Source organism: Chelon labrosus (genome assembly GCF_963514085.1).
Source record: "Chelon labrosus genome assembly, chromosome: 18".
Taxonomy (NCBI): Eukaryota; Metazoa; Chordata; class Actinopteri; order Mugiliformes; family Mugilidae; genus Chelon; species Chelon labrosus.
The window spans coordinates 19,399,051-19,411,124 of NC_140351.1; the positions used below are offsets into that span (position 1 = coordinate 19,399,051).

Below are 12,074 nucleotides of genomic sequence, written 5' to 3' on the forward strand. Positions count from 1 at the left end.
AATATTATTTGATGATATTAAAAATATATTCTACTGATTTATTTCCAGTTTGAAGTTCTTAATGCAATTAATTTTTTTTACACTGTAAAATACAAACGAATATGTTGCATTTACCATCGTAAAATGCTGTTTATTATCATTATTTATTCATATATATATATATATATATATATATATATATATATATATATATATATATATATATTTTTTTTTAATTTAGGACATTATTTTTCCCATAGCCAGAGCCCTGAATAAATGAATACCTTTAGGATTTCCACCTTTCTACAGATTATCCACTGTGGGACAAATTAAAGGATTATTTTATCTTATCTTATTCTGATAACAGAGAGGTACGATAACGTTTATATGCCGATAATGATTGTGTATGCGCTCCAGCGTTCACCTGCCAAATGTGGTTACTCCAGGGAGGTGACGACATGGTGACTAAAGGCGTTAGATAGAAAAAAAAAAGAAGTGGAAAGAAAAGATTTGCTCTCTGCATTTAATCCATACATACACCCAAACACACAGTAAATACACTCAGAGAAGTGGGCCGCTGCAATTTGAGGCCTGTGTCCGTGCTCAAGGGCGTTTATTTATAATTAAGGCACATAACAGTACATCAGCAGCACAGTGCTGATATTCAAACACAAGTAACAGTGAGGACATAATCATGGCTCGTCAGTTCTGGGCAGTAGTGTAGCTGAGGAGTTATGTTTTCAGGGTTTAGAAAATTATTTCCACAGATAGAAAGCTTTCACAAACAATTTTTAAAAAGCAGTTAGTATACTGCATAATATCACCACCATTTCTTTCCAAACGTCTTTGCTACACACCCAGACACACAAATATATACTACTCTATATAGAACTCCGTACGCTTGTTTGGTCTGTCTTTATGCAGGACACTGCATATCAAGAACAAAACAAGACTTTTGTCACAGTATTCAGAAGACACCCTGCTACCACTGTTGTGCACAAGAATAAGGCCACTTCAGTTTAGTTTAATGCTTCAAGGTGTGTAACTAACTGTCGAGACAGAAAATAACCCAAGTGTGTTGCTACATCTGCAGTGCAAATATTTTCAAAAGGCACCACACACATTCAGAGTTACTACTCTTTTCATGCAAACTTCGAACCACTTATCATTCTCACTGGTGGATGTAACAGATTCATTTAGACTGAATGCTGAACGGCATAAAATATATCACACAAGCCAGACTTCCTTGTTTGTGAGATGCAGGAATAATTATCAAAGTACTATGTCTACCGTGGTAACAGTGAAAAGCCATGTGGAACATGTGATGGTTAGAGATTTGGTGAGAGGAAACTGAGAATGACTCCAGTTATAAGACAAGGTATGTGTTTAATGTATAAATCCTCTCAGCTTTGTCTTAAATACACCTAAATACTTAATAATTAATTACAAAGACTTAATCCTCCTCTCCCTGCTTTTAAGAGATTAGTTTATTTCAAGTTCTGTCCCTCGCTCACTCCAACAGTCTGAACTGTACGAACACTCTCAGTGGCAGTTTTGGCATTTAGGATGACATTTCTGTTTGTTGACGTTGCAACGGCACCCTCCGCTGGTGTCTCCAGGACCCTTTAGGAGGAACAGAATAAGAGTTGAGATGATGATAAGAAATTATTTATTTTTCTGATCAAGGTTAAAGAATAAAATTAAACATTTGTCTATGAAATCACAGTTTACAAACCTATAGGGTGCAGGAGTTAGAGAAACATTATGCATACATGCCACATTGACTTCTAATAGAATGACAGCTCTTCCTTTCGCAGTCTGCATCCCAAACATCTGCCCTTTCACTATGTAACTAAGGCTGATTATTTAGGAACTTGAGAGGCTCATTATGCTTAGTGGCACATATCACTCAGTATGGGTCTCCAGCTAGCTATAAGAGGAAGCTAGGTTGATATTTTCAGCATGGACGTAATGGGCTTTTTCAACATTTTAGTTTTTGAGCATATTTGAGCCATGTATAGAAGTGAATTCTACTCAGAAACTGGACCGGTGCTGCGTAATAGGGTTTATAATGTAGGTTTCTTACCTTAGGCCCCCAGCGGGGCCCTCTGGTTACCCAACATATTTCAGTGTGACAGACAGTGCAGCGCAGCCAATCGCAACCGTCCCTCTTCTGCACAATGATGCCACACTGTGGGCAGTGCATGGCCTCGCCTGACTGCACAAGAGTCTGAACACAAAGTCAGGGGAAAATGAGGGGGAAAGAGAAAAGGTGAGAGGAGAGCCTGTGGCAGGTGGTAATGGATTGCAGAGCCACAATTTCATCACACATTTAAGAACAGTTCTTAAATCAGTATATCACCCAAGAGAGATCTGTTTCACTGCACACACAAAGTACTATTACAGCTCACCTTTAGTAGATGTGTTGTCCTCCAGGCTGCAGAATCATTTATAGCTCGAGCTGCCAGATCGTCCTGGTATTGCTTACAGTTCATTCCCTCATGGATAGCCTGAGGAGAAAATGAAAACAAAAGAAAAGCTGTCTTTAAGTGATTGTAATATCAGTAAAAGTCTAATGCTTAAAAATGGCAGCATGAGGAGACCAGAGCAAATAGAAACTCAAGCACACATAAGCTAATTAATTAGCAATTATTTGACTAAATGATCAAATACTGTAATATGGGAGATATATATATATATATGTGAAGTATATTTCATACTTTGCAAATGAGACAGTTTTGTTTCCTGCAGACAGGGCAGTGGAAGACATTGACAATATCCTCGTACACACACCAGCCCAGACAATCTGGAGTTGCACAGTGATAGCTGCCCTCACACCGAGACTCTGCCACCGAAAGCCCTCTCTGCAGCCAGCGCTCGTACTCATCTGCTGACACCAGCTGCACAAGAAAATGGAAAGAAAAGGGGGAAGGCTGGTTAATTTGTGCTAACTGCTAAAGCGGGTTTAGAAATGAACTGCGTTTGAATTATTTTGCATTGGCTGGCGCGACTCACCGCTTTGATCTCCCTCTCCTGCAGGGAGCGGGCACAGGAGTATGTGTCATCTCTGTAGGGACAGGGCACCTCCGGCTCCTCGCTCAGCATGATGACTGAGCGTAAGCACTCTCTAGGCAGTCACACACAAACGCAAATAAGTCTGATTTATTCAAACAGTCAAGGTATTCAGTGTCACAAAAACAAAAATCAAGAGATGTAGACAATCTTTCTCATTTGACTTGACTCCCACAGCCCCAAATCTTACTTGCAAAAACAGTGGAGACACTCCCTGAGCAGGACACCCTCTCCTGGCTGTAGATCCACATAGCAGATCCTACAATCCACAGGCTCAGGATTAGGCACCAGGTCCTGACCATCCATCATCACCAGCCGGGCAAAATTCTCCATTCGCTCCTCTTCCTTTGCCTGAGAAAAGGAGTGGTGTTGTTGGGGAAGGGGAGTTAAAGACGTTTCATAGACTATTTTGTAATCAAGGGCGTGTTAAGCTTAACAACTAGACCAAACTTACATATTATAGTTTTAATTATAAATTATCACATACAGGCACACATACAATGTTAAAAAGATTTTATTTTCATCCATTTCACAAAGTACATACAATTACAGTGCAAAATTAACAACTAATACATTCAGTTCAGTGGCGCCTTCTTAAAGTTCATTAAAAAGCCACTTGATGTTGAAAGGCTGCAGTGGTCATGATCATCCATCTGAATGGTCAGTTCAGATACGGAAAAATCTCACTAAAGATGTCCTTCTCACTAAAGCCCTTTAATACCTTTTGTATGGTCATGCAATGTTGAATTAATTAGAAACATGACCTTCTGACGAGGACAATTCATGCAAACTCCAAACTGTTTTGAGTTTGCATGAAGATTTCTGGTACAAAATTTGCACAGTTCCTGGTGTCATACACGAAGGACAAAATGGCAGACATAAGTAATCCTAACCTAAACTTGGAAAATGTTACAGTCCTGCTGCTCGCAGGCTGCATGTCCATCATTCATAAGCACCTATGAACAAGTTATTTGAACAAAAAGATAATACAACCATATCCAATGGATTTTTTTTTTAAAACTTAAACATTTTTATAAAATGTGAAACCAACACACAGCTTGTGTTATGTGGTATCTCATAAACTTGGAAAACGGCAGTGCCTGGGATGCACCTATACCACCACCTGCATGGATTCAGGCCAATGTCAGGATTAAATAAGGCTTAAATAGACTTTGTTGCACCTCATAAAAGATTTAAACTACATTCAGCTTCAGGAATAGTTTTTATTTTATTTACAGTTTTATTTGATCTAATGTTGATTGTCTGTCAACTGTGAGGGAAATCACGCTTCATGTTAAAAGTGTCTGAGAACAGAAAATATATTTATATGAATGAAGACGGAGGGCGTGCATGTATGTATGCCTGTGTCTATGTGTGTTTTCAGTAGTCCTGGTCCAGGTTAAACAGGATTGAGTTGTTTTGAAGCCCAGCACTCCTCAGCACCTCTCTTCTCCCTTTCTCCTTCAAAAAAACAGAGACAAAAGAGAAGAGAGTCAAACTGAGAGAGCCGGAAAGTTTAAAGTCAAAAAGAATCCATTTCATATGTCCCTCTCCGTCTTGTTTATACTGATTATGCTGTCCAATTTGGAGCCGTATGTTGACCGTGGGTGCATGGCATGGTCACTGGTTTAGGTCCAAGTGTATTTTATTATTTTTTTAATACCTGCTGGTACTGTCTGATGGCCTCCTTCTCCTGCTGGATTCGTCTGAGCTCCAGTGCATCAGGTCGGTATCCCCCTGGGATAATGTAGCTCTCAGGGCGGTTTGTACTGCAGATCTCACAGCCCGGCCTTGTCGGTTTATTGATGTAGGTGCAAGAAGGGCAAGACCAACCCTGAAGCAGAGATTGGTATTAGTTTTTTGTCCTCTATTAAACTCATTTATCTACGTGTTTCATGGGTTTCATTAAAGATATGTGAAACAGTTCTACATGCATCCACACCAATCTGCCCTTGTACATTACCTGTGTGGAGGATGTGTTGGGGCTCAATGCTTCATTGAGTTGGGGCATCTCTAAGTTGATGAGATCTCTGATCTCGCTAATGTTTTGTCTCTCTGACGCACCTGAAGAAGAAAAATGCGTGTGTGTGAATGGCATTGTATTGTTAATGCATACATATAAATGTAAACCCTCCTAAAGTAAATCTATTTGTTGTCAAAAATTGTCAGTGTTTCCATGACATTATTCCTTTTTTTCATTGTATATATATCAATTAAAGCTGCATGCACCAGTACATAACAAGAGCTTATTATACAGCTAAATACACCTAAATGGGACATTTATTGCTGTTAAGCTAGGATAACATATGGATTGTAATACTACTGTATTGTGCTTTCAGTTCAGTGGGCTTGCAGTGAAAAGATACAATCTTCTGGCACTGATCTTTCTCATCTCATAGCTTTTCTTAAGCGTTACCCTATAAAGCACTGATGTGTGTGTTTTGCTGCAGAAACATTCACTTATTCATTCAAAAACCATTTTTATATTACAGCAGTGTTAGACTCCAACCTGTAAAATGTACAGCTATAACTCAGATTGTAATCACTTTTTCTTAATGCCCCTCTTACCAATATTGCTGCTGGTATGGAGTCTAGCTGGAAGGGTGGCATAAGGCCTCCAGTCCTGAGATGAGGGGCCATTTGCAGAGGTAGAAGGAAGCGAAGGGTTTTGAGGAGATAGTGACGTAGGACTGAGGAGGAGGGCGCTCTCCTGATCCTGCTGGAGGACTTGAAGGGTCAATCGAGCATGACGGGCTGACAAGAGGTACAGGAAGGCAGTGTCACCGTCCTGACGGACGCCATATGAGGCAAGAGAACGTTGATCGGCGCATAAGCACTGGCCAATGACCCAGCGCTGCACCCGTGGGTGAAAGCCATATTCAAGAAACATCTAAAAAGGAATAAAAGTCATGAAGAGAGAAAAAGAGAGGAACTTCAACAATGAGGCAGAACAATAGTGACAGAAAAGCTATTATTAGTATTTCTTAACCTGCTGTTTCAATGATGCAGTCGTCATGTGTGGGAAGACTTTCACAGTGACACAACAGGACGAGGAAGAATCCTCCACTACAACAGTCAAACTGTTAAATAAAATGAAACAACGTCAGCCAAACTGATATATCAAGGTTTTAAATATTATGTTAACAATCACGACCCTACCTGATTTCTGTGTCTTCAGAGTCTCTGGCAGAGGGCTGGATCTTTAGTGCTGCATGTTGACGAGCGAGAGTGGCAGCGAAGACAGAAGCTGACTGCATGTCACCTGCCTCTATGGCTTTGGTCAGCTCGATGCAAGCGTCCTCTACAGATGAGCCACAACAAAATACATTAGACACGAGGATGCCAACAATAATTAAATGAATGAATAAATGAAAATACATTTGGCAGTTATTTCAAAGTTAAACAGCATTTAAAATATACATAAGATGTTTGATAATTGTACAAGTAGTGTGCACACACACCTGTTCGCTGCAAAGACAAAGTGTTGTGAGAATGGAGACCGTCAAGGGGCTGCAGTGCAACGTCTTGAGGAGCGACTGCCAATAAGGAAAGAAAAACGTATTTAAATAACAAATTCAGCTTTTCCTTCCTTGTGTAAGTCACAATTACAGAAGAAGCAGGGCAGTGTATAGAGTTAAGAAAATTAACTGGCCGCAACCTTTGCCGCTCTTTGACTCAAACAGTTTTAAAGAGAGACAAGTTGAGAGAAAGGCTCCTATTCTTACTGCCATGGAGCTAATTTATATATCAAACCTTCACTTCCACAGTTGTTGTATCTGTTTTTATGTCGCAAAAGACAAAAAAAAAAGCTGAAATTCTTAGAAAACAGGCTTTTATGGGGGGGTTTTAAACCTTTGAGCAGCAGGCTAACCAAATTAATGCCAAACCTACAACAGACTGTTGAAGGTGGAATATCTAGCACTATTTTCTTGCATGTTTTAGTCATAACCATTGACTGTATATACAGTCATGACAGGGATTTTTTCACATGCTGTGCATCCAGAAAAGTGAAAGCTGGATCCACAATTATGAGTTACTTTAACTAAAGATACTGGACTCTCTGCTGCCTTGTTCGTGAAAACGTAACTCCTCTGACTGAGATTATGACTTAAAGCGTAGGATTTTCTGTCTGTTTGTTCTTTATGTTACGCCACAGCTTAATCTCTCTAACGGCAGATAAAACTGCAGCCCATATCTGCTACCGATAACGTACTGTACGCCTCAGAAACAATAAAAAAAATATCAGCCCAGAATTGTTACAAAGAATGAAAGAGTTAACATGGGTGTATTATGTAAGTAAGTACAGACTAGATTATTGTTATTTCCTCTGAGGCACAAATATCAATTTGGTTACAGTGGTTTAAGAGAGACTGCAGTGATGTAAAATCCTAAAACCAGTGATCAGGCTCGTGAAAAGCTCTTTTGTTCAAATAAATAAATAAATAAATAAATATCCGTCAAGCTCAATTTGCACAAACGTCTCAAGTTCACTACTGAAAACCTTTGAAAATGCTCAAATGGCTTTGCTGCAGATACAAATGTGAAATATGTTTTGCTGTGTTCGTTATGTAAAGATTACAGGGAGTATTTTCAAAGACATTTGACTGACCTCTGTGCGCTTCTCTCAGCGATGACATCAATACAGTAGCCCACTCCTGGGCCTCCTGCTCACAGCGGAAGTTGAAGCTGATGCGATCGTGTGGGGGAGCTACCAAACTCAGCTCGTGGCACTTCGGCGACTTCACCTCATAGTTTACGGCCCTCAAATCAAACTCAGCGATGGTCTGGAGAAGGAGAAAGAGGGAGAGAGCTTAGGCAAGAAACAGAGAAGATACATTCACTGGTAAATAGTCCTTTTACAAACTTACATAGATCCACTATTGTACAAAATCAAATATATTCTAAAAAAAATACTTTGTAGGGAACTCCAAGAGCACCGAGTTGTTACCCAATATGTGGATAAACAAAACATTTGTTACCTGACCATTAGGAAACAATATGATCAGAGAAAAAAATAAATGAACTAAAACCCCTGAATAATAAATATGTAACTTTACAGGCTTTTTGTGTTGTAATTACACTAACCTTGCCTAGATTTGTCAGTGCTATACCTTTCCTCACCCACAACAGACACAGGGAAGACAAACCAATTAAGTAACTCCCATGTGTCCATTAAAAGTCATCAACATTCAGAGACCACTGGATTTCAGGCTTGTCAGTGCTGAACAGTAGGATTCTCAAGTGAGTAAGTATGATTCAAGTAAGTTCAGGGTTCATCTACATATCAGCGCTGCTGCATCTGAAAGCCAGGATGCTGAGTAGTTCTAACACAAACAACAGATGGATTACTTTTCCCATCAGCCGGTGACTTATAACCTGAACATATCTTTTTTTTTTTTTTTTTTGCCACACCAAATTATATTAATATCCAGAGCCAAATTGCTATTGCTTAATAAGATTAATAATCTGTTATTTATTTATTTACAAGTCTTACTGGGCAGTGTTTCCTGGTCAGGTCTATAAAAACAATCATACTGCCATATGCAGCCTGTGCCAGTAAGTCATGCATAGATATAGTTTTGCTTCAGGGTCTGATCTATTGTTGGTTTACAAACTGGGAAAGGCCACATACCTGTGTTTTTTTTTTAATTGAAAATTAGTCCATCAAAGGGGACTTTTACACAGTCATCACGAGTCTCTGTTTCTAGAGAGAACTTGCTATGTATGTATTGTATGTTAAGTTCCGGGTTTATTTCAGGCTGACATGAATCAGTGTACTGAGAGTAGACTCATACATAGTATTATCTAGTCCTTCCTAAGTTTTCCTCAGTTTTAGACAGGGTATTCCTGGTTCAAAACACAACAACAGTACAAAGTGCCGTGTTGTTGCAGTGAACTCACCACACTCGGGCAAGCCCCGCCGCCGCTGTTCTGGAGCGACAGTCGGAATTCCCCGGATTTCCCCGGGTCCATGCTGAGCTGCAGGCGGAGTGACTCATCACCTGCCCCAGGAAGACATAGAGGCCGAATACCAGAATGGCACACCGACACCCGAACCGACATGAGGACTGTTTGACAGCCAACTTGTGACTGCGAGGCCCCATGGTGGCCGGGGAGGGCGGCGGACTGGTCCGGAGTGTAGCCCGGGCTGTGAGTCCAACCGCCTGAACTCAGCGACATCCTGCCGACTGACTCATGTAGAAAACAAACACACGGGGGTCCAGTTTGTTGTTTACCTTCTGTCCCGCGTTGCTATGACTTGCCTACCCCTCCTTTGGCATTGTGTGTCTTGTCTCCGAGTATTTAACAGCCTCCACTGTCAACAGGAAGCAAGTGCGTAGAGTCTGATAACAGTTCAGAGCCACTTCCAAAAAGTCCAAAGTGGTGGTTTCACTTCTCCCTTCTTCGGTTTTAGCAAAAGCTCCGTTTCGGGCAGATTCGCCGCTTCTTTTTAGTCCGTATAGCAATAACCGAATCCTTCTCGTGATCTCATAGCGTCCTGAACCCAAGGTTAATCTAGTAGTTTGATATGGTAACGAGTGTGTGTTGTTTGCTTTCACTTCGTCGTGCGCATGCGTGGATTGTGCGGGTGACGTATGTCGTTGTAATATTTATGAAGGTCGGTGCTTTTATTAGCTGCTGCACGAGCCAATCGATTGGCATAGCTCGTGTGTTAGCACAGTTTAATTTGATGTATGATGTGCACCAGATAAATGTTTTCAGTCTGGTTGTTATGTGGTTCAGAAAAACCTTGTGACATTATAACGAGAATATGTGTGTACGTACGTATTTGACCACAAAGAGGCAGCAAAGCATCTTATTTACAAAACATGTGCCTGTTCCTACCTCTGTACTTAACACAAATTCAGCAGAAAGCTGCTTTTGTCACCTTGTAGTATAAGTGAATACAGCAGTAGTAGTAGTAAAATATAATGTATAATATTGTATAATATGTTCTATAGTGTATTAATAACATTCAGTATAACATCAAAATCCATGTATGTATATGTGTATGTACATATATACATATGTATATGTATGTATACATATACATACATATACATATGTATATGTATATATGTATACATACATATACATATGTATATGTATGTATACATATATACATATGTATACATACATATACATATGTATATGTATGTATACATATGTATATATGTAGGTGCATGTTTACAGTATATATGTGTGTGTATTTATGTTTATATGTGTATATGTATGTATGAATGTAATGGGCATGTCTATGTGTGGGTATACTGTCCGTACTGCATATACCAGTCTGTATATTAATATTAGTGTTATACTTGTTTATTTTTACACATACTGTTACTGTAAAATACTAAATTAATACAACAGCCATATCTATCTATCTATCTATCTATCTATCTATCTATCTATCTATCTATCTATCTATCTATCAATAGCTTGTTCTCTACAATTGGGTAAAAATATTTGTACTTCTGGTTAGATGACTAACTGCATCACATTGCGTATGTAGCTGTGCTATATGCAATTACAATAAAGTTGAATCTAATGTAATCAAAACTTTATACAAACAGAACCTGCATAGCAGAACAAAACACTTGATATTTGTAACAATAATAATGTAGTATTTATATGTCATAAACACCATTATTTCCTGGAGTAATGTGAAGCCTTCATAGTTATTAAACACAAAAATTTAAAAATGAAATACTCAGCTGTGTGCAGTATTAAAAAAATATATTACAGTACATGCTTGGAAGTTACAAAATATAGCTGGTTGATAAACATCATGTAAAAGGAATTTGGGACTTCTCTAACCACTACTACACGGTTCCCTCAGAATGTAGTCTGAACTCATAATTTTGCAAGAACACGCAATTTCTGCCATGTGCTAGGGTTGTCACAGAGTCATGTGTGGTTCAAACCAGTGGAATATGAGAATCATTTTAGCATTAAAGTGATGCTTTTACAGTCTACACTTTCACCTGTACCGTTTTTGTCAGAAAAGCGCATGTATTACTAAGTACATTAAGGACCGCTCTAAAAAGGGGCACCATGGCAGTGACTCATACCTGCGCTCTGAAACCAAATGGAGTTTGGCCAACATGATTTGTATTATTTACTCATGTTCTTGTCCTGACAGCTTATTACATGAAAGCGTTGCTCTTCTTTTTGTCAGGCTAACAAGATAATATGTTATAATAGTTCAACATGGAAAAATCCAGTTTGTGTGCGACCCAGGTGGGACTTGAACCCACAATCCCCAGCTCCGGAGGCTGATGCCTTATCCATTAGGCCACTGAGCCACAAAGCTATAGATCAGGGGTCTTCAACGTTTTCCAGGCCAAGGACCCCCAATCTGATGGAGAGATGGAGCGGGGACCCCCTACTTATATATATATATTGTATAAAATTGTGTTTTATATTAAACCGGTCCTATAGTGCCTTGTAGAAATGTACCTTGTTGTTCTGCATTCAATACTAAGATATTAAAATAACAAACAGGTTAATATATTCATGTTTTTATTTTGAACATGCAAGGTACAGTGGTATGGGTGGCCGTGCCACTGCCATTTATAAACATACCTCAAACTGAGGTGAATATAAAAAAATGTCTAATCAATCAAAACATTTTCGCGACCCCCCTGCAGTACCTCCGCGGACCCCCTAGGGGTCGCGGACCCCCTGTTGAAGACCTCTGCTATAGATAATCAGATCTGTCAATCTGTTTTCTTATTTATTTCTATTGTTGCACTACATGTATCACTAAAACATGTATCAGGCAACAGTCTAACAACAAATCTATCTATCTATCTATATACACACACACACATATATATATATATATATATATATATACACACAAAAGCTCTAAAACACATATAACTTTTTGTTCTGAATGAAAGCTCAACCGGAAACGTTCTCATTGAAATTTCATTGCCCAATTTAAGAAAGAGGGGACATAAAAACGTGGCCAATGAATGTCCCAGCCCACGCACTCTGCTGGTCACGAACTGTGAGGC

The 12,074-nt window shown here is 39.3% G+C and overlaps 1 protein-coding gene across 1 annotated transcript; it reads right to left on the reverse strand.

Moving 5' to 3' along the window:
- Window positions 1-316: 316 nt before the first annotated feature.
- Window positions 317-9,718, reverse strand: shrprbck1r (sharpin and rbck1 related). The gene is made up of 14 exons (XM_084566269.1): window positions 8,953-9,718; window positions 7,661-7,835; window positions 6,513-6,587; window positions 6,211-6,352; window positions 6,041-6,131; window positions 5,620-5,941; window positions 5,015-5,115; window positions 4,715-4,885; window positions 3,242-3,402; window positions 2,995-3,106; window positions 2,700-2,879; window positions 2,391-2,489; window positions 2,066-2,209; window positions 317-1,602 (listed from the first exon to the last, which is right to left on the reverse strand). The coding sequence occupies exons 1-14, from the start codon at window positions 9,229-9,231 to the stop codon at window positions 1,522-1,524; spliced, it is 2,133 nt and encodes a 710-aa protein (XP_084422395.1). The 5' UTR covers window positions 9,232-9,718; the 3' UTR covers window positions 317-1,521.
- Window positions 9,719-12,074: the final 2,356 nt, after the last annotated feature.

Bases quoted from the DNA above. Each gene is read 5' to 3' on its own strand.
- shrprbck1r (XM_084566269.1), bottom strand. From the start codon at position 9,231: ATGTCGCTGAGTTCAGGCGGTTGGACTCACAGCCCGGGCTACACTCCG. The intron at 6,588-7,660 runs GTCAGTCAAATG...CCTTATTGGCAG, and splicing joins GCTGAGAGAAGCGCACAGAG to TCGCTCCTCAAGACGTTGCA. The intron at 2,210-2,390 runs GTGAGCTGTAAT...CTTTGTGTTCAG, and splicing joins GGACAACACATCTACTAAAG to ACTCTTGTGCAGTCAGGCGA.